Raw genomic sequence first — 21,870 nt, forward strand, 5'->3', positions numbered from 1 at the left:
TGGTTAGGCCATATCAACACTGATATGGCCTCTACAGAAATGCTTACTAGGTCTACAACCCTGACCTCCTACTCTTCATTTGCTCCGAAGTGTATATCCTGTGGGAATTATGATTGTTTTCTATCATCGATAAAATTGTTACATCTGATTTTGCTTTTATTGTTTTAGATATTACTTAGATAGGGTTTTTTTTTTTTGTAACAGGAAACATACTTATGACAAAGAGAATATTAAAGATGGCAAGTGCAATAGATGGAGCCTTAACGTTGGAGACGTTGATTCGGACCCCCCTCTCTTGGCAGACATGGGACTCTCAATCCTTCAGGATGAGGAGACTACAGAAGCCCCTACGCCAACTCCTCCAGCAACAGAAAACTGTTCAAGTAACCCTTCCTCATCTCCAAAGGTAAATGGGCCATATTTTTTTCATCCAGTATATCACAAATGATTTGATTTTGTATGTGAAGTCATAGAAAATGATACAGATTTATGCCACTTGCGTATTAGGCATTACTGATTGAGATTGGTATCAAATTTATAGTTATTCCTACATTTTATACAAACCATTGGTCCTTTTACATAAGGAATTACTTTCAGCGCCAGCTGGAACTCGGTCGTAAGTTTCAATAACAAGGTAGTTAGGCAGTAACTGCTTGTCCGCTAGTTGAGAGTCCCGCCCATCTGGACGTAAACATTCCACTTTGCTTTCAACCGCCATCGTGTGCAGACGTTCCCTCTCCGCCCGGTTCTGTCGTGAGATCGCAGAATTTTCATTTCCTTTACTTCTTTTGTGTATAATTGTGGCTATTTAATTATTATAAGATTATCATTTGTGTGTGTGTAAGCAATGCAAACCCACGAATCAGATAAGCCTGCTCGCCCCCCCTCTTCCCAGAGATTATGCCTTGGAGTGGGGGCAGGAAATGTGGAGTGTTTCGCTCCAGTGAGGATGTATACCCTCACACCCTCTGTGCAAGATGACGAGGGCGTGCGTGCAATAGAGAATTGACCTGTGACACTTGTATCTCTTGGTCAGAGGAGCAGTGGGTGAGATACGAGGGTAGGAAGAAGCCGTGTAAGTCTGCGAAGGCATTGTCGGAAAGCTCTCCCTCGACTCTTTTGGTGACCGATACGTTGTCGTCTTTCCTTCCTCCTTGTAAACTACCCCGCCTCGATCTCTCCCCTTCCGGAGACATGTCGCTCTCCGCCTCTTCGCTCAATCTGTCGAGTGCAGAGGAAGGGGGGAGACATGCCAATCCTAAGTTGTACTCGGGAACTTCTGTCCGCGTAGCGGGGGATCCTTCCCCCTCTGAGTGAACTGGAACTCCCCTTATTAACTTGACTCTGGCTTCTTCCTCAGGTTTGTCTGCCTCTGTGGGTGGGGATCTGCAGCATGTATGGCGAACGCTGAAGCTACGTGGCACACCACCACATAGCAGCAGTTCCAGTGACTCCAGGGGTGGAGTCGAGGATGACCACAACAGTGTCGACACTGGGATATGCAGCACCATTGCACCTGGTGTATACACAACATGATACCTCGGTAACACCTACTGCTGTTGTGCAAGTGCCAATGCTGCTTGCATCAAAGGCAGATTACCTTCCTCCTCCTTCCCCAGGGTATGCCGTTCTTGCTCCTCCACTGGACTTTGAGTGCCCCAAGAGCTCGCCCCTGGATCTTCTTCCTGTCGCTGTCGCTGTACCTGCTGCAGCAGTCCCTGCCTGTGGAAGCACTGCTGCTCCGTCAGGCCCTCCTTCCCAGGTCGTGCTGGGGCCTGCTGCTTCAGCAGCTGCTGCAGCCCCGTCCTGGATGAAAGACCTTCCTGCTGTGCTGAGGAAATTGGTGAAGAAGTAGTCTAGGAAGAAGAGGAGTGTGTCTTCATCTTTGACGTTGTCTTCTTCGTCATCGTTTTCATCTTTGTCGTCGTCTTCTGCCACCTCTTATCCACTTCCTTGGATCTTCGACTTCTCCTTCCAAGGCTCCCAGCTGAGGAAAAGAAGAAAGTGGTCTCCCCCCCCCTTGCCCAAGACGTCTCGTACAGAGACTTCTAAGGGTCTGTCTCATCCCGGTGAGACAGGTGGGCCTTCATCTGGCCCTGTTCCTTTGGGAATGGGAACCGTCTCTCCTTCCTCAGGGAAGAGAAAGATGGGGACTGTAGAGGTAGCAGCTACAGCTGGTACCTCTGCTCCCGGTTCTAGAGGTTCCACCTCTGGAGCGGGAACCGTCTCGGGTGCTCACCAGCGAGCGTCTCCAAGTGTACAGTCACCTGCTGGTGGCTGTGCAGCCAGAAACCAGGCTGCTGAGCATGCTTACCGCCAGGACTCCGGCATGGGGTGGAAGGATGATAAGAATCACCCAGGTGACTCTCGCCTGAGCGGTGATCATTCTTGGAACGATCACCCGGTACCCAGGGTTGACGTGATGGTCCCATCAGATTGTGCACGAGGCAAGATCGGGAGGAGGTCCCCCAGGTCCCTGGGAGCAGCTTCGGCTGCTTCTGGGACCGTGATGCGTCGAGGATGGTGCTAGGTTTTACCATGCTGGTGGACGCTACCTGTCACCTGACCATTGACCACACCAGCATGATCAAACGGTCCGGTCAGCTGGTAGCAGCTCACCTGACCTGAGAGATCGACGCTACCATCCTCAGACCAGCACTTCTCCACAGGGAGACCGCTGTTTAGACCTGCAGAGTGGTCATCACCGCGGGTTGGTGATCGCCTGCAGCCCTGTACGTCCACTGGTTCTGCCGGTAGACAGCGTCAGATCTGCCTCGCCTGTCCCTTCAACCTCCTCGGGATACAAGAGTGCGCTTCTTTTGGTCCAGCCACAAGAGCCTATGTAGCTGGTTCGGTCTTAGGATTGGACAGGTTGTATGCTGAAGTGGTTAGAGAAGATCTTGTGGGGGGGGGGGGGGGTGTGTAACTGGCGAGGTTCTTTCTGCTGAAGGAAGAATGTCTCAGGAGGGGCTCGACCTGGATGGACCTTATGGTCCGTCGCCTCAGGGCACAGTCTCTAGAGTTGGTGTTCCCCTCCAGCTGCTGACATCGGTGGGGTAGGTAACTATCGAGCCACTGGGTAACTTGGCAGCGATACGGAGAAGAGACTTGGGTAGTTGATGCCCTTTGGGAGGGTTATCTACTCCCTTCAAGCTTCTGCCACCCCTCAACAACCACCCGGTCTGTCTTCTTTTCTATGTAGTGGGATCAATGAAACACCAAGCACTAGGAGAAGAAGTGCAGAAGATGCTGAGCAAGGGAGCTGTAAAAATCATGTCACTCTGGTCTCTGGGGTTCTACAGCCAAGTCTTTCTCGTAGAGAATACTTTTGCAGGGGTCGGAGACCAGTTGTAGACCTTTCTCCCCTGAACCGATTTATTCGCTAGATTCGGTTCAAGATGGAGACAGCATGTTCAGTGTTGGCCACTATCAGGGAGAACAACTACATGCTTATGGCGGACCTGAAGGATGCGTATTTCCATATACCCATTCATCGGTCGTCCTACAAGTACCTCCGCTTCATCCTCAGGGAGAGGGTCTTCCAGTTCAAGGCACTATGCTTCAGACTTTTGACCGCTCCCCAGGTGTTCACAAGAGTGTTCAATTTGGTCTCGGCTTGGGCACATTCACATGGGATGCGTCTTTTGAGGTATCTCGACGATTGGTTGGTCCCGGCAAGTGCTACATGACAGGGATCGCCTTCTCAAGTTTTGCCAGGATCTAGGGATCTTGATAAATCTGGAGAAGTCCAATCTTGAACCCAAGCAGAGGATGTTGTATCTGGGCATGCTGATAGACATGGTAGCAGCAAGGGTCTTCTCCTTGGACTATCGTATCAGCAGGCTCAGGGAGGCAGCATGGCTGTTCCTATCAAGACAGGAACAACCCTCTTGACTCTGGCAAGCCGTGATTGGTCACCTGTCGTCATCGGAGAAGCTGGTCCCTCACGGGCGTCTTCTCTCTCCAGTGGTGACTGGAGGGAGTATTGGTCCCAGTCCCAGGATCCTCAGTCTGTCCTCGTTCCTCTTGCAGGAAGTAAGGGAAGACTTGGATTGGTGGTTAGACAATGGGAAACTCATTGTAGGAGTGGATCTGTCCATCCCCATCCAGATATGCTCCTGTTCTCAGACGCATCGAACAAGGGATGGGGTGCACACCTGGAAGAGTTGTTGACTGCAGGAGTGTGGAACTTTCACGACAGGCACCTTCACATCAATGTCCTTTAACTCAAGGCTTCCTGGCTCTCCAAGAGTTCCAGGAACGAGTGATGGGACACTCATGGTGTTGATGAATGACAACACCACAGTAGTGTCTTATGTCAACAAGCAAGGGGGACTTGCCTCCCTCGAGCTACACTGGTTGACAATGCATGAGTGGGCAATAGCTCACTTGGCAGAGCTGTCAGCCAGGTACATTCCAGGGAAGAGGAATGTAGTGGCAGACCAGATCAGCCGCCACAGGTGATAGGAACCGAATGGTCCCCACACCAGAATGTGGTGGAAAGGCTCATCATCCTATGGGAGTGGTCTAGTCATAGAATTGTTCTCCACCCAGTTCAACAGGAAGGTGGAAATCTGCTCCGTTGTTCCAGACCCATGGGCAGCTGCAGAGGACGCTTTCCAACACCCGTGGGACAACCTAGAAGTCTACCCCTTTCCCCCCGTTCTGCCTGATCCAGGCCATGATCAGCATGGATGCGAGTCATGCAGAATCTTCGAATGATTTTGGTGGCACCCAAATGGCCCCAGGCCATTTGGTATTCCGACCTCCTGGCTCTTCTTTCCGAGGCACCGAGAGAGACCTCCCCATGGCAGAACCTGCTGTGTCAACCGTACGTCGAACGGTTTCGCAGTAGAGTCCTTGTGTCTTCACGGCTGGAGGTTACCCACTATCTCTTGCAAGCGAGAGGCTTTTCTTGTTGAGCAGCAACAGAGATGGCAGGATGGATACCTCAGACAGTCCTTTGCAGCAGTATACCATGGAGTGGGCCGTCTTCTGTGGTTGGTGTCGTGGACAGGGTATCTCTCCGGTTGGAGCCACTCTTCAGCAGGTCGAGGACTTCCTAGTCTCCCTCGGCCAAGAGAAGCTCCTCTCCATTTCAGCCATAATGGGCTATAGGGCTGCATTGGCCTTGTTCCTAAAGCTGAAGGATCCCTTCTCATGAGGAGCTTCAAGAGGTCTTGACCACCCAGGGATCTCAGGCCTCTGTGTGGGATGTGACTCGTACTACAGAGCCTGACTGGTGCCCTGTACAAGCCACTTCGAGAATCCTCAGACAGGGATCTGACACCTCAAGACTGTCTTTCTTTTAGCCCAGGCATCGGCAAAGAGAGTAGGCAAACTGCATGGAAACTAGAACTGAAGAGATATAACACATCCCATTGTGGGAACTTCTTTCCATACAAAATATGTGACACGTGAAATAAATCGCCACCAGAAGTTGCAAACAGCAACAGTGTGGAACAGTTTAAAAAAAAGCTAGACAGAATCATTAGGACACTGAATGCACAGTAAAACCTGCTCCTACAGATAAGTGAGCTCTTGATGTTGCCTCGGATGGACTAACAAGTCTTTGAGAAATTCTAATCCTTGTAACTATACAAGCCTAGGTCCATTACACTTAGTGCCCACCTCATGCCACCCCTCAATCTGTTACCTGGGCCGAAAGCAAATTGGAATGTTTACGTCCGGTCGGAGAGACTACCAACGACTGGACTGGTATTTAACTACCGAACCGCCTTGATAAAGAATTCTGTGGCTGTGTCCAGGGTATGCCTTAAGTAATTCCTATTGTAAAGGAGCTAGGTTTGTGTAGTTTGGAAAAATACAATTTACTTTCAAAAACTGATTTTATTGATAATATAATTTTTTGTATATAGTATATCGACTAAGTAATTACATGATCGGAGCCCACCACAACCATGGATGTTAGAACATGAAATGAATGAGGCTCTTTGTTAGTTTTTCCCCCAAAGTTGTGGATATTGGGTGGGTCCTCACCTACAAAAATGAAAGAATTGCCACAAGGTAAATATTGAATTTTTAGCTGCTGTAGGCTGGGGAACCGTAGCTATGTAATTACTTGGTAAGTATATACAAAACTATTTTATTGTAAAAGTGTCATTTTCCTGAAACCCATAAGATAAAACAAAAAGGAATTACAACAAGTAAAAGTGAAGAGAGAAGCATTTCATTCTTTATTCATCTTTTTACCTATCAGATTTTGCATCATTCATGTGGTCAAGATCCAGTGTACACCGCAGGTTGGTGCAAGGGTGTGGATTATGCCCCCCAGCAGCAGCGCTGCTAGGAAAGGTGCGAGCATCCAATCCTCCTCTCCTGTTCCCTCTACTTCCTCGGGCTGCACCGGGAGGGGTGAAGCGAATAATAGGAATCCTTTCGAGTGCTCTCCTCAAAATTCAGCGTCAGGGGCTTATGTTCCTGGTGGGGTTTTAGAGCCCCACCAGACATACGCCCTCATCATTGAGGAAGGACATAAGAGGTCTGGTGAGGTTCTCCCTCAGGGGAGAATAGATCAGCAGTTCTGCTCTCTTGAAGGCCTCAGAGGTCCTTTACCTAGAGGCTTGGACACCCCCAAGATTCAGAGGACTCTTGCAGAGATTGTAGTGCTGATACGTCAGCATAACGATCTCAGGGAAGCGATCATGACCTCCTCTTATGGGGTATGCTCCTCTTGTCTTAAAACCTTTTGGGGGACCCAAGAGGGAACCCAAGGTCACGACGGGGCTGCCGTGGTCGGGCCTGGCTGAAGGTGTATGGTCTTGTCTTTGGACAAGAGAATTCACTGAGGTCCATTCGTTTGGACATAGCTACTTCCTCCTCCCTACCTCACCAGAGGTACTTCACACCCTCGGAGAGGCCTCTACTGACAAAACGGGTAGACCCGGACCTGGTTTGCCTGGGTCCAGGTCTCGCTGCAGCACCTGGCGAGCAATAGTATCTCTCTCACCAGGAAGCAGCAACGCTGGATGCTACCGCTGTGGCAGCTCTTCAGGCTCCTGGCTAGACCTGTGGTCCTTCACAGTGTTAAGAGAAGAGTTCCTCCCAGAACCCGTCTCTTCCTCTGTCTAAAACGTGTTGTCTTTCATTTTATATGGACTTCATGTTTGAGACACACCCAGTGTTGTGGAGTGTTTTTGACCTACTTTGAAGTGAAGCTAAGGATGTAAGAACAGCCTTTACTTCCTTAGTTTTCAGATGTTATTTGCTCATTACGCCCATTCTGCTATCAAACTACTGGAGGCGTAAGCGATCTTCACTTTCTATTATATTTTCTTTATGTAGGCTTAAAATTAAAAGTTTTGAAATTTTTCAGTACCTCGAAACCATTTTTAATGACTGGCATGGCATTTCGGAAGGAAGCACAGGATGTTCTTGTATTATTATCTCTTCACCTTTTCAATAAGGTGCTGAGTTTGGAGAGCCAGGGGGTACAGTGTACCTGGAGCACCCACCACTCTCAGCGGTGGGTCTTGACTTTACGTATTTTATTGTAGGTTTCAGTGTTTTCTGGTGGTTTTATTTTGGTGCTGCGCCCAGAGCAAGGGCATGCACCTATCATTCCCCTTGCTGCAAAGTTTCCCCTATGTAGGAGGTGACCCTTGGCTCTACTGCCAATCCACTATGAGTTAAGATGAGTGCCAACCAGAGCCAGTATTCATCTGCATAGCTCTCTTTACTGATAGGTATGGCAAGTGTTGTTTTTTCAATGCTAGCAATGTTTCCATTTCAAATTCATTATACATGACTTAATGCTTTGGAGTAGAATATGTCCAAGATCCCTCCTCCTTTCAATGTGGAATCAACTATATAATTATTGGGTAAGTCTCATATACAAAAATTATATTTTATAAAAATAAGGTTTTGTATATACTTACCCAGTAATTCTATGATCAGAGCCCACCTGCCTCCCCTCTGATGGACATTATGTAAAAGAAAAAAAAAAAAAAAAAAAAAAAAAAAGAATGAAGTACTTAGCTAAGTCGTTCCTAGTATTGCGTTTGGGGGACAGCACTGTATACCTACACTGAGCAATCAAAGCACTATCTGTGAAATTTGAATTAAGTTGCTGTCCTTGGAAACTAATAGCTATATAATTACTGGATAAGTATATACAAAACCTTATTGTAGTACAAAATATATTTTTTCATAAACAAACAAACTTGAGGTCCTTTACACTATTGCCTACCTCATGCTACCCCTCAATCAACCCCTTAATCTGAAATCTGGGCTGAAAGGCAGTGTAATATGCAAAGTTACTGCCTAACCATCTTGTTCAAGAGTTTTAAAGTCCATATTCCAACTTCTCCGCATAGCATACACCGAATTCTCCTTTGAGCCTTCATTTTTAGGGGTGTTGGGCTTAAGTGGAGATTTGAGCATTCAATAAGAACAGCGCTAGTTCTTGGCAGGCGAGTTGCGCCCCGCCCATCCCCCCGATTGCTTTTGCGCAATCAGTTCAGGCTCGGCTAGGATTGCTTGTCTTAGCTCAGCTTGCTTGCGTCCAGGCTCTGATTGCGTTTGTACAAATCGAATTGACTTACTCCCCTTGCTCAACACCCAGTCTCAGATTGTTTTCTTGTGATCGAGTGAACTTTCCACTCTCCTCAGGTCAGTGCTTTACTATGGCATAACCACCCTCCTTCCCCCATGGCTGTTGTCACGATGGTGTCTCTCCAGGCAGTCTCCAGATGGGATCTGTGATCCTTCACTTCCTATAAGGCTTAACTTTCTCAAATGTGACCATTCCTGGAAGGAATTTTGCCTCATGAAGACTGTCCCAGTCTGGGGGTAACTCTTCTACCCAACACCAGACAGCAATCTGCAGGGTATTCTGGTGCTAAGAAGAAGGACTTTGTCCTAATTCGGACCTCCAGATTCGTAGGTTCCGAGTCGTTTTGACCCAGAAGAACAATCATTTACTTAGTTCTGCCTCTCTCTTTTTAGAGATTTAACAGATACTGTAATAGTCAAGGGCTGTGACAGGGCTACGGTCTTGTCTGATAATGGTCAAGACCTTTGGGTCTTTGCAACATTCAACCCGACCTTAGGGTCAGACCAGCCCTTCCTCGGTCCCCTAAGAAGTCTCAGGCTTCGAAGGGCGATCCTGGAAACAATCGGCCTTCTTCTGTTTCTCTTCTGGGAAGAGGGCAGAAGGAAAAAGAACTCTTGTAGCAGGTGTTCTTTTTGCTGATACCTCGATGAAGGGTTGCCTGTTGAGTCTCTGGACTTGACAGCAACATAACTGAGGCCTGATAGCAGATATCCTTCAGGCCTCAGTCATCTTTCATTGAACTTGCATTCCATCTCCTCTCCTGTGTTCCTGATTTGTCGTCACAGAAGCTCCCCTCGGGGCAGCTTACTCTTCATTCCCTTCAGTGGAGAATTAAGGAGTCCTGCTTCCAGTTCTTATCCTTTTCCCCCTCAAAGATGAGGGAGAAGTGAGACTGGGGCTTGATCAATAGGAACCTCTGAATATGCCTGCATATTCTCTTTGCGACATGCTTCTGTTCTCATTTGCAATGTCTGAGGAATAAGTCCTCACTCATAAGACTGTTGTCTTTTGGTGTGCGATTGATACGACAACTACCTTCTCTTCAACATTGTAGAACTCAAGGTGGCTTTCCTGGCCTTGAGAGAGTTTCAGGATCAGTTTTTTTTTAACACACTGTGGTATTGTTGTGCAACAACACTGCAGTAGTGGCATATGTCGAGAAAACAAGAGGGTCTCGCTTCCTTCTTGTTGCTTCGGTTGACATCGCAGGTGCTTGAGTATAACTGTAGTGCACTCAATAGTTCTGCTAGCCAAATACATTCCCAGGTTGGGGCAGGCAAGCTTAGTCTCTAGATTCAGCGGCTGGGACAGAGTTCTCTCTTTTGAAGATAAATGCTGGAAGACTTCGCCCGACATGCTAGCTCTACTTTCAAGGTTCTGAGAAGAGTTCCTTCCTGACCAAACCTTTGGCTATCTTGCCAAGCAGCAACAGAGATAGCTGGATATCTTTTAGTCGTCTGCAACAGTATTGTGATTGGAGCTGTCTTCACTGGTTGGTGTTGTTTGGGGGAAATGCTATGGGCGGAGCTGCTCTTCAGCAGGTCGTGGACTTCCTTGTCTTCCCAACCAAGAGTTGCTTCTCCGATTCAGTTGTGAAAGACGTAGATCCTCATTCAGTCTAGTCTTTCACCTGAAAGTGTCCTTTTTTTGCCTCAATGGAAATATAGGTACTGATGAGAAGCTTCAGTTGGGTCTTGTCATACCAGGCATCTCAGATCTTTGGGTGGTATCCAGCTCTTGTTTTGGGTTCTGTTCACACTTCACACATGCCCTAACGAGAATCATCAGACAGAGATCTGACTCAAGACCATCTCTCATCTCCCTCCGGCCTTGGGGAAGAGGATAGGCAATCTTCAGGGACCTTTGATGCAAGGCTTTAATGGATGGGGATCTTGCCTTTAATTCTGTGTCAGATGTTGTAGTGAACTCTGAACCCGAGTTTGATCCCCTCTTCCTTGAACTTCGTAGTTGATGATCCAGGTCAATTGCTACTTTCTTCTGTAAAGTGCTGCAGTACTTTCCGTATTCATAAAAGCTCGATATTCTTACCCTGGATATTGACTTCTTTAGCACTAGCTTGCCCAAAAGAAGAGAGAAATGTCTAAGGACATGTCTTCCCTCGGGCTTCGTGCGACGATCGGAAGGATGTACGTACTCTGCAGCTGGCAATGACGACACCTGCACACTCCACCCGAGAGCTCACAAGGTAATGGCTTGGTTCATTGCTCACATTCCAAAGAATTTGTTGGTCTGGAAGCTAGATGTTGTCTCATTTGACTACATTTATGTCTTTCTACCTTCAGGTCTTTCTCCACAAGTCCTTGGAACCTTTTTACCTTGGACCTGTGGTAGCTGCTCAACGAGTTGTATTTTATTACCTGTCTTCTGTAAGAGGACAGGTTGCATCTTAACTAAGACCTGTGGCTCTGGAGTTGAGGGTGACTGGCCTCCTCCTCCTCCCTCCTCCTCCTCCTACTTCTCTTCCTTGGGACTGAGAATAGGACTTGAACCTACACTTGTTGGACTGGCATCTGAAGTGGTAAGTCTACACATTGAGCACCTGTTGTATTTTTCTTTTTAGATTCATAGAAAGAATCCTGCTCCTTCCTCTAGCAATGGGAGGAAGAAGACTGGCAATAAGGCAACCCCTTCTTGTATCTTTGCCTTAATGCTTCCAAGATTTTACATGCCTCTCAGCCTTTCATATGAGTTACGATTCCTCACTCATTCGAAAAGGTCCTGAGGTCTGACTCTTTATTCTGCAGTTCTTATACTCCAATCAATGTCAGAGACACGGCACTCCTCGCTCTTTTGACCAGGAGCAGCAGCCCAGATGTGGCGAACTCCAGTCAGTTCAGGAGACACTCATATTCCTCCATCTAACCAGTGAGTCTTCGTAATGTAAAGGGCTGATGGTTTGTGTATCGTGTAGAAGCAAATCACAATTTTTAAAAGTACACCCATGCCACCTCTCAATCTGAAACTTCGGTCGAAGGCAAGCTGGAATAAATGACATCCGGGCAGGCGGGTCTTCCTGTCTACCAGACGGTAGTTACTGCTTAACCACCTTGTTCAAGAGATTAACGGCCGTGTTCCAGCTTTGCCATAAGCATACATATTCCTAATGTAAAAGACCTCAGGTTTGTATAGTTAGGAAAAATACAATTTACTTTCAAAAATTGGGATTTTTATTTTATCTTGATCGCGTGAATGATGCAAATCTGATGATAAGTAAAAAAAAAAAAATGGTACTATAAAGAATTGAACGCTCCTCTTCACTTTTACTCGTAATTTCTTTGTTTTATCTTTCTTATGGATTTCAGGAAAATATTATTTAGTTGTACAATTAATTCTGAATTCCATGGTATGACAAAACTTTCCTATCTTGTACAAAACATGAGATAACAAGAAATTACAAACCATATTTGCTAGTTAGTTCTAAAGCTACAGACAAAAATATGAGACACTGAGTGAGCTGCCTACCTCCTGATACAAGCCAATTAGAGGCCACCAAGCAAATGTCTTATAGGCACAGGGTTCTCCCAAGAATCTACCTTTCAAGTGAACCAGCTACATTAGTACCTTATACCATAGGTGTACCAAAATAAGGTTAGACTGATATTAACACTGTACAGTGTTCCCCCCGTATTCGCGGGGGATGTTTACCAGACACCCCCGCGAATAGTTAAAACCACCACTAAAAATGCTTATAACTGCCTATCTTGAAAGTTCAGATACCAAATGTATACCTTTAATAACATCCTACTTCAAATATACCTAAGATTACTAACCTATTACTGCATTAATCTTTGAGGTTATATATTAATATCATTTTAAAGTCATCTTAAACATTTTACTATTAAAAATATATACCTACAGCAAATAACAGAGAGAGAGAGAGAGAGAGAGAGAGAGAGAGAGAGAGAGAGAGAGAGAGAGAGGAGAGAGAGAGAGAGCAATGAATGGCAACATCATATATTTGACCCTCAAGAGTGAAATTACGAATTATTTCTGAGACAGAGAGAATAATAATGGAGAGAGAGAGAGAGAGAGAGAGTGAGAGACGAGAGAGAGAGAGAGAGAGAGAGAGAGAGAGAATAACTCCTAGACTCCGCTTCCTCCCCTCCACCAATTCGTATATCAAACTCATTTACTCCCCCGCCCATGTTCCTCCAAGTGGATAAAAAGACTGGGAATTGCTATTTTTAATTAATCTTATTAATATTTGAAAATCAGTTATAAGGTAAATCATTTATTTACACTACAAAACAAATAAACATACGAGAGAGAGAGAGAGAATGTTATTGTTACTGTTTAATCTCATTAAACGTAATATTATTTGTAAACTAGTACTTTATATTATTTACCATAAAAAGTAGTAATGTCCTTAAAGATATACTTATACATACACTTCCAGCCCAAACACAGGGCTAGAGTTACCACTAGCGCATGCTAGTATCTCGTGTGGAGAGAGAGAGAGAGAGAGAGGGTTGTCCTTATTTAAAAGAGTGAAATGGATAGATTATTGTACTTGTTTAAAATACTATCACATGTGAATTTTGAGATTAGTTATATTATTATTATTATTATTATGCGAAAATATTAATAAACATACACATGTACCATAGAAATTATCTCATATCAGCAAAAGAGAAAGAGAGAGAGAATTTCAATGATCCGTAGATGGCAACACTGGATTTGACAGTTGGAACCCAGCCAACCAAGCTGGCTACGTGTTCAAAAACAAGACACGGGGTTAAATGCATTTTCTTTTATTCTTACATAATTCTTTTTATTTATAAACTAAAATCTTGCTAATTCACTTTAGTATTTTCTTTAATGAATTTATATTATTGCTGTTTACATTAATATTGATATTTGAAAATTAGTAAATCATCATCCAAAAAACATACATCGTTTTAAGAGAGAGAGAGAGAGAGAGAGAGAGATTATCGTAGTATTTGTAAAATACTTTCACATATGATTTTTGTAATTACAATTATTATTATTATTATTATTATTATTATTTGGGAAATATTAATAAACATATTACGCATATATTTACCATAAAAAATCTATCATCTCTGTAAAAGAGAGAGAGAGAGAGAGAGAGAGAGAGAGAGAGAGAGAGAGAGAGAGAGAGAGAGGGGGGGGGGGGGGGGGGGGGTGGAAATTTCATGAGCACTTGATGGCAGCAACAAAAATTCAGCTCCTTCCCCCTCAGTCACTTAACTTGATACGTTTATCTGAGTTTTAGTACCTGAAGTTAGAGAAAGAATCTGACTGGGATTTCCTTCATTCTTCCATAATTTTTTAAATTTATAAGCTAAAATCTTACTAATTCACTATGGTATTTTCTTTAAGGTGGAATTGATATTATTGCTGTATAAATTAGTATTAATATTTGAAAATAGTAAATCATTTATTTATCATACAAAAAAACATACATCTTTGTAGTAGAGAGAGAGAGAGAATTATTATTTTTATTATGTGATATTATTTAAACTTATTAAACTTACTAATACAGTATCATCCCTCTTACGCCGATTGGACGTATTAAACGTCGTGTCAAAATGTCTCCCGTATGCCGATTGGACGTATCATACGTCGGCTCAAAAAAGTTTTTTTTAAAAATTCGCGGAAAAATACTTATAGGCCTACCAGCCAAAAACTTTTGTATCACGCGCCTTGGGGGATGCTGGGAGTTCACGGATCAAGGCGTTGTTTTGTTTACAATCGCTACGCAGGCGCGCAAGCGCGAATTTCTTCTTATCGCACTAAAAAGTATCAGTGACACATTTCGGAAATTATTTCGTCACTTTGACATAATTTTTGCACCATTTTAAATTATCCTTTACATGAAGTATTATATATGAAAATGTGCGCAATTTCATGTAAAATACACAAAAAAATACTCATGATTGTAGCTTTTATCAATTTTGAAATATTTTCATATAAATAACGATAAGTGCAAAAATTTCAACCTTCGGTCAACTTTGACTCTACAGAAATGGTCGAGAAACGCAATTGTAAGCTAAAATTCTTATATTATAATAATATTCAATCATTTGCCTTCATTTTGAAACAAATTGGACGTCTCTAGCACAATATTTCGATTTATGGTTAATTTATGAAAAAACGTTTTCCTCACGTTCGTGCGATAACTCTTCCGATAAATTTTTTCGTGCTGCGATTGTCCTTAATGTTTGCAACCTTTTAAATTTGCCGTTACATAAAGTTTTATATATGGAAATGTGCGTAATTTCATGCACAATACAACAAAAATCAATCCATGGTTGTAGCTTTTATCAGTTTCGAAATATTTTCATATAAATAACGTTAAGTGCAAAAATTTCAACTTTCGGTCAACTTTGACTCTACCGAAATGGTCGAAAAACGCAAGTTGTAAAGCTAAAACTCTTATATTCTAGTAATATTCAATCATTTACCTTCATTTTGCAACGACTTGGAAGTCTCTAGCACAATATTTCGATTTATGGTGAATTTATGAAAAAAAAAAAAAAAAACATTTTCCTTACATTCGCGCGGTTAACTCTTCCGAAAAAATCAGAATTTTTTTGTGCGATTGTCGAAATGTTTGCACCATTTAAAATTAGCTGTTACATAAAGTTTTATATATGAAAATGTGCGCAATTTCATGTAGAATACAACTAAAAATGATTGAAGGTTGTAGCTTTTCTCTTTTTTCGAAATATTTGCATATAATTCACGATAAATAGAAAAAAAACCACGTTCGGTCAAATTTGACTCTACCGAAATAGTTGAAAAAACGCAATTGTAAGCTAAAACTCTTACGGCCCCTAGTAATATTCCGTCATTTTTCTTCATTTTGAAACAAATTTGAAGTCTCTAAAACAATATGTGATTTATGGTGAATTTTTGAAAAATATATTTACCTTCACTCCGCGCGCCGATTCGCGGCCGCAAGTCTCCGAAATACGTACATCGCATTATCCTAATATTTGCTCCTTTTCATATTAGCCTTTTATAGAGTTTCATATATCAAAATGTGCGCAAATTCATGAAGAATACAATAAAAAAATAATTGAAGGTTGTTAGCTTTTTCCATCTCCGAAATATGTGCATATAAAAAAATTGTATATAAAAAGATTTCGACATTCGGTCAAATTTAACTCGTCCGAAATGGTCGAAATCTGCAATTCTGATCTAAAACTCTTACAGTATCATAATATTCAATCATTTGTCTTAATTTTGAAATAAATTGGAAGTCTCTAGAACAATATTTAGAATTACGGTGAATTTTTGAAAATAATATTTTTTTACGTCCGCGCGTTACGAATTCGTACATCATTTTGTGATAATATTTTTCCGGTGTTGCTTTTATTGTTTTACTATGTATTATATATCAAAAGGATTGCAATTTAGTGTACAATACAACTAAAAAAAATTAACTCGTTAGCTTTGACCGTTTTTTGCACACCATGATTTGAATACAATTATCTATGAATTTTTTTTTTTTCGCTACCATATATCGCATTATTTACATATGATATTTATATTATTTTTCATTTCTGATGATTGCATACTAAACTTCAAGCAATGACAAAAAAATTAGCCAAAAATGAACTCTTAATCTTCAAAACTAAGCGCGCTGTGATTTTTTGAAAAAAATTATTTTTTCCGCTTCCGCGCTCACTCCAAACCGGCGCCGGCATACAGGAGAGGTTTTGATTTTTAGGGCTTCGGCGTAAGAGGGTTAATCAAAATTAATATTTGAAAATTAGTAAATCATTTTTGTATCATAAAAATGTATTTAGTCATGAAAATAAACATCAAAATACACTAATTAGTGATTATTTTCGTCGGGAAATTCCGCGAATAATTTCTAGATAGGTTCCAAAGAAAAATCCGCGAATGTGTTAGTCCGCAAATCCGGAGAACGCGAATACGGGGGGAATACTGTATAGCTTATGAATACAATTCATAGTACAACTCAGTTTTTATGGATAAGTTGATAACATTTAAATAATACATAAATGAGAAAGATATGAGGAATATGGTGGTTTTAGAGAGCAAACAAAATGAGAACTAAAGAATTAACTGTAGGAGAATCAGTTGATTAGTATATGAGGCTGTCCAAATGGAAATGGTTGAGACAAAATTGGTGCAGAAAGTATGAGGGTAGACTGTTGAAGGAAGGAAGTAAATATAGAGAGACATGGTTTAGAGCAGTGAAAATAGAAATAAATGTTGGAATGATGTTTGGGAACTGTCACCTTTTAAAGTTGGAGAGAACAGTCCAATGCAGCTGCCTCTATCTGTATCCATAGATCTTGCCTAGGTACGTATGTTTGAGGCCTCTTTGATGGGCATTGGTAGGGGAGAGGATTAGTAAAAACCATCTACTCTTTCTAAGGTGACCAGGTTGCATATGCATCAGTAGCAGTAACAACTGATGAAGCCATTCAATTGAAATATACTCTACTTGATGACCTTATTTTCTCCTTGCTAAGGAAGTTTCAAAATTTAATCTTCCTGTTTTTGTAGGTTCTGCAGCCTTGCAATCAAAACATCCCCAGTACTGGGCCATTCTTTAATGAGGATTCTATGAATGAGGAATTTATGGTGTACAAGAGGAGAAGACTGGACACTATAGCTGGTGATGGTAAGTTTCATAGATATTATCAGATTTCCAGTGAAAAAGTTTAGTTACCAAAGATTGACTTGAGCCAACTGTGTTTTTGTTATAACTTGTGTTTTTTTGCAAGTGACTTACCGAGTAATTACATAACTATTAGTTTTCCACGTATGGCAGGCTAAATTCAGATTTCACCGGTACATTAGAAGCGACTTAGCTAACCATCTCATTCTGTTTTATGCCGTACTTAACAAAATACAGGCAGTCCCCAGGTTACGATGGGTTCGGCTTATGACGGTCCGAGGTTAAGGCGGCTTTTCAATTATATTCATCAGAAATTATTTCCAGGGTTACAACGCATGTTCCAGGGTTACAGCACCTACAACGCTCATCTGGCAGAAAGAATATGACACCGAAAATGCAAAATAATCGATATTTTACATTTTTTTTTTTAATGAAAAATGCAATAAAAATCCAGTTTACATAGTTTTTAATGCACCCAAAGCATTAAAAGTAAGGTTTTCTTAGGATTTTTTACGATGTTCTGGCATACGACGATTTCTGGCTTATGGCGCGTCTCAAGAACGGAACCCCCATTGTAGCCCGGGGACTGCCTGTATAGAGTGCTTGCAGCAGCCTATTCTTATTTTCTAGTTATGTCACAGGATATCAATAGTATTACATCAGCACCGCAATGCGTATTTCATAGCCTTTGAGCAGAAATCTTTCAGGATGAGTCTTGTCTTTTTTTGTTATTACCTTGATTTAGGTTCATCAACAAGCCGGCTACTTACAATTTGCAAGTCTTTGGTAATAGTTTTGTCTTAGAATAATTCTCGAATGTTACACCATTCCTTTAGGGCAGAACTGGTAAATAATTACCTTAAAGAAATAGGCCAAACGTTTGCAATTAGGCTAAAACATTTGAAATTTGTTTTGTTTACTGGACCTGGACTACTCATCACACTTTTCTTTGCATAGAACTGAAAAATTTAGGGGTTGGAATGTAGTATGCAAGGAGAGAATGGTGCGTAATGTTGGCTGCAGTGACCCTTAGCGGAAATCCAGGACCCAGCCTTCTCTGGGCAAAGAGAGGAAGGATGCTTCTCCTCCTTAAGAAGTCCTGCAGGATTTCCAAGGGGTTGCCTCCTTCTGAGGAGGCAATGGAAACCGATTCGTTTGCCTCTGGACTTAAGTTTCAAGCGCAGTGGGAGTGCAGGCTTTGGTTGCATTCCTGTCTCCTGTTTAGAGGTTCTATCTAACAGGTACTGTGTCGGGCACTTGTTCGTGAGTCATTCCTAGTGCTTGTGTTTCTTTGATTTATGAGTATCCAGAGCTGTTGACAGAGAGACTTCTCACCTTCCCAGTTTGTTTTTGAGCGGTTGGTGGTTGTTTGTATGGTGATTGGGGTGTTGTTTTTTGAGTTTTACTGTTTTGGTGTTTGCCTGTTTGTTGTGATTGTCGGCGGTGGTTGTGTCTCGGCTAGCCTAGCCTAGCTATATCCAGTGGACAGTAGTACCTACCTAGCCCTGAGTATCTGGAGTCTGATGTGAGTACATGTATTTTTGTTTTGTGTGTTCTGTTCCTATTTCGGTAAGCTAGTTGTCCTGTGTGTAAAAAGTAACGTAAAGGGGAAAGTGTGGCTGTGGGAAATTTTCTCTGCCGGTATGATTAACGTAACTGTGGGGAGTTTGCTTGCTTTGTTGCTTTGCATTATGCCGCCACAGCACAAAATGAGAGAAAGGATGAAGCATTCACTTGTCTTGTATTTTCTGCCAACGCATCGAGCCCTCTGGTGTCAAGCACTTGGGGGCTCGTCAGTGCTTGGTAGTTTCCCTCCTGGTTTCTCAATTCTGAAGAATCGTACACCTGGAGAAGCAGGAAAGCTGAGGAGGCAATGGATTCTCTCCTCGGCTCTTCCTGACCTTCAGGTTCGGGTACTGATTTGTTACCCCTGGGTTTGTGTTTTGGGAGTAACAGGAGTGCAGGCTTCAGCTTGAATTCCTGTCACCTGTTGAGAGATTCACCTCTAGACAGGTACTGTGTTGGGTGCTTGTTAGTGAGTCATTCCGAGTGCTTGTGCTTCTATTGACATGTGAGCATCCAGGATTGTTGACAGGCCGTCCCAATTCAGGCACGGGACGAGACATTCATGTCTCGTCCCTTTCTGCCAACACGTCAAACACTCCTGAGTACTCGTTCAATGCATAGTAGATTCCCACCTGATGTTCCAATTCTGAGGATTCAAACACCTGCAGATGGTGTCCTTCCGTGCTCTTACGTCCTTTGGGCTAACTCCAATTCACAATCTCCTGTGAGGTCTCGTGGTTTGGGAGCCTCAAGTGCATATTCTGTTGAATCACGCTCTTGATCCATATAAGACTTGTTCTTTGCCTGTTCCTCCTCAATTTCTGTGGAAGTCAAAGAAGGACCTTTCCCAGTGATCGTCTGACGAGATTCGGGAGTCTCGCAGAGTTGCTCCAGTGCTTAGTTTCATTTGTTTCCGTGCACTTGGGCAAGAGAAGGCTTTTCTGATTATTGTTTTACAAGACTCATGAGTCTCGCCGAGTTCTTGATTTCCTGGGAATTTTCAGGTGCTCGTTGAGTGCTAGGTTTCATCTATTTCTGAGCACTTGGGTGGGACAAGGCCCTCCTGATTATTGTACAAGACTCGGAAGTCTCGCTGAGCACCTGGATCCCTTGGAATTGCTGGCTTACACTAAGTGCTTGGTTTTTTGCAATACTCGAGCACTTAGGTAAGACAAGATTTCTTGATGATTGTCTTTATGTGAGTTGGGAATCTTGCTGAGCGCGTCATATGAATTCTGGCACTCCTATCACGAGTGCTTGGATATCAAGACGAACCTCTACCAGTTAAGGAGTATTCTCTCTTCACTCTGGTTTGGGCTTATGAAATTGCATGGCAACACTTTCTTGGTGCATGGTCAAGTCCTGTCTATGTGTCTTGGACCTTAGAGTCCGAACACATAGGACAGCAGGCATAGAGGCCCTCTTTATTCTCCTTCATGGGGCTTTGGCGTCGAAGGAGAATATTGAATTGGTATTAAATGATAGTTCTTTACTGATGATTACCACATAATTATGTGGTTGTGATCAGCTCACTCGACTTGGCTTGGCCTGTCCAGGTCGGTCAAGTCAAGTGCTTGGCTCTGCCAAACGAACTCTTCAGAAAGGGATTGTTGTCTTCATCCTCGTCATTCTCGTCTTCTGCTCCCTCCTCCCCTTTTTCTCCTAGACTTAATTGGTTTAGGAAGAAGTTAGTATATGCTAGGCCCTTAAGAAGATCTTCCTTTGGGTCTTCGAAGGGTAACACTCCAAATTATAAACCTCTATGGGGTATTGTACATCCAAAATTCGGTGCTGGAGAGACAACTCATGGTTCCGATTTTGGTGCAGGAAAGGAGAGGGATGTATCATTCAGTGACTCGCCCTTGCTTGTATATGCTATCATTAGTGTCTTTCAGGTTCTTTAGATGTCTGTCTTTCAAGACAGGACTTCAGGTGAGTTGGAGGTTTTGGTCCCGGAGAAAGATGCATGGCAAGACGTTGCAAATTCTCACTCATGTTTGCGTGAATGAACCAGTTGGTGGAAAAGAATACTCTGTTTGGTGGGTGAGAACCTCTGCTCTCCTTTTAGGAAACATTTTTCGCTGAGGCGAATATGTTTTCCAAAGTCAGTGCATTGCTATCTTCACCGCAAGGTGATGATCACGCATGTTATTGCCCCCTCTTGCTAGTTCCGACCGAAGAGTGGGCGAGAACAGTCAATCCTTCTTTTTTTTCTCTCTCTCTCTATTTCTTGGGTTACACTGGGATGGACGAGGGAATAAGAGGAGCTCTACAGAGTCTACTCTCCTGAGTTCAGATGCAAGAGCCTATGTTCCTGGTTTGATCTTAGGATCTCACCGGATGTATATGCAAGCTGACGGGAACAACCAGTTTGCTATGAACTAATCATCTTTGGTGTCCTGTTGTTGCCGTAGAAGCTTCCCTTCAGGACAGCTTCACCTTTGCTCTCTTCATTAGAGAATGAAGGAGGTCTCTTCCAGTCCTTATTCTTTTTCTTTTTCAAAGTGAAGAAGAATTACGCTGGCACTCGATCAACAGGAAAACTCAGTCAGATACTTGTTTATGATCACCTTGGAGATCAAAGGAGACTGCTGCGATGGCTGTCTGAAGAAAGGCTGTCAGAAGGGAAGTCTCTTCAGGCCCAAAACCCCAACTTTGACTTTTATTCAGACACATTGAACTTAGGCTGGGAAGTTCTACTGGGAAAGAAGGAAATATCCGGCATATGGACCCCAGACCAACACAGTCTACATATAAATGTCAGAGACTTCTGAAAGTGGTTCATCTAGACCTTCAGTGCCTCTTGACCATATTCTGCAACAATATGGGTAGTCCACACATGTGGACAATATCACGGCATTAGCATATATCCAGAAAGAAGGCAGCACTTATTCCCCTTCTCTCTGCCAGGCAGCAAGAGATCTACCCCAGTGGGCAGACCAAATAAAGTGACTCCGTTCACCTGGTTTATCCAGGGGAAATTTAAATGTTTTAGTGGACAAACTAATCCTTCAGAAGTAGGTCCTTCACACCGATTAGACCTTGGATCCTCTGGTCTGTCTAGATCTTTGGAATCTGGGATAAA

At 43.0% G+C, this 21,870-nt stretch overlaps 1 protein-coding gene across 1 annotated transcript in view; it reads left to right on the top strand.

The window, feature by feature from the left end:
• The first annotated feature begins 206 nt into the window (after positions 1–206).
• LOC135219705 (S-phase kinase-associated protein 2-like) overlaps positions 207–21,870 on the top strand; it is a 132,741-nt gene continuing 111,077 nt past the window's right edge. Inside the window, exons 1-2 of the mRNA XM_064256691.1 lie at positions 207–406; positions 17,105–17,222. Of these exons, the coding sequence (XP_064112761.1) occupies positions 305–406; positions 17,105–17,222 (220 nt within the window). The 5' untranslated portion in view covers positions 207–304. The remainder of the gene's footprint in view (positions 407–17,104; positions 17,223–21,870) is intronic.

This window comes from Macrobrachium nipponense, chromosome 1, assembly GCF_015104395.2.
Source record: "Macrobrachium nipponense isolate FS-2020 chromosome 1, ASM1510439v2, whole genome shotgun sequence".
Lineage (NCBI taxonomy): Eukaryota > Metazoa > Arthropoda > Malacostraca > Decapoda > Palaemonidae > Macrobrachium > Macrobrachium nipponense.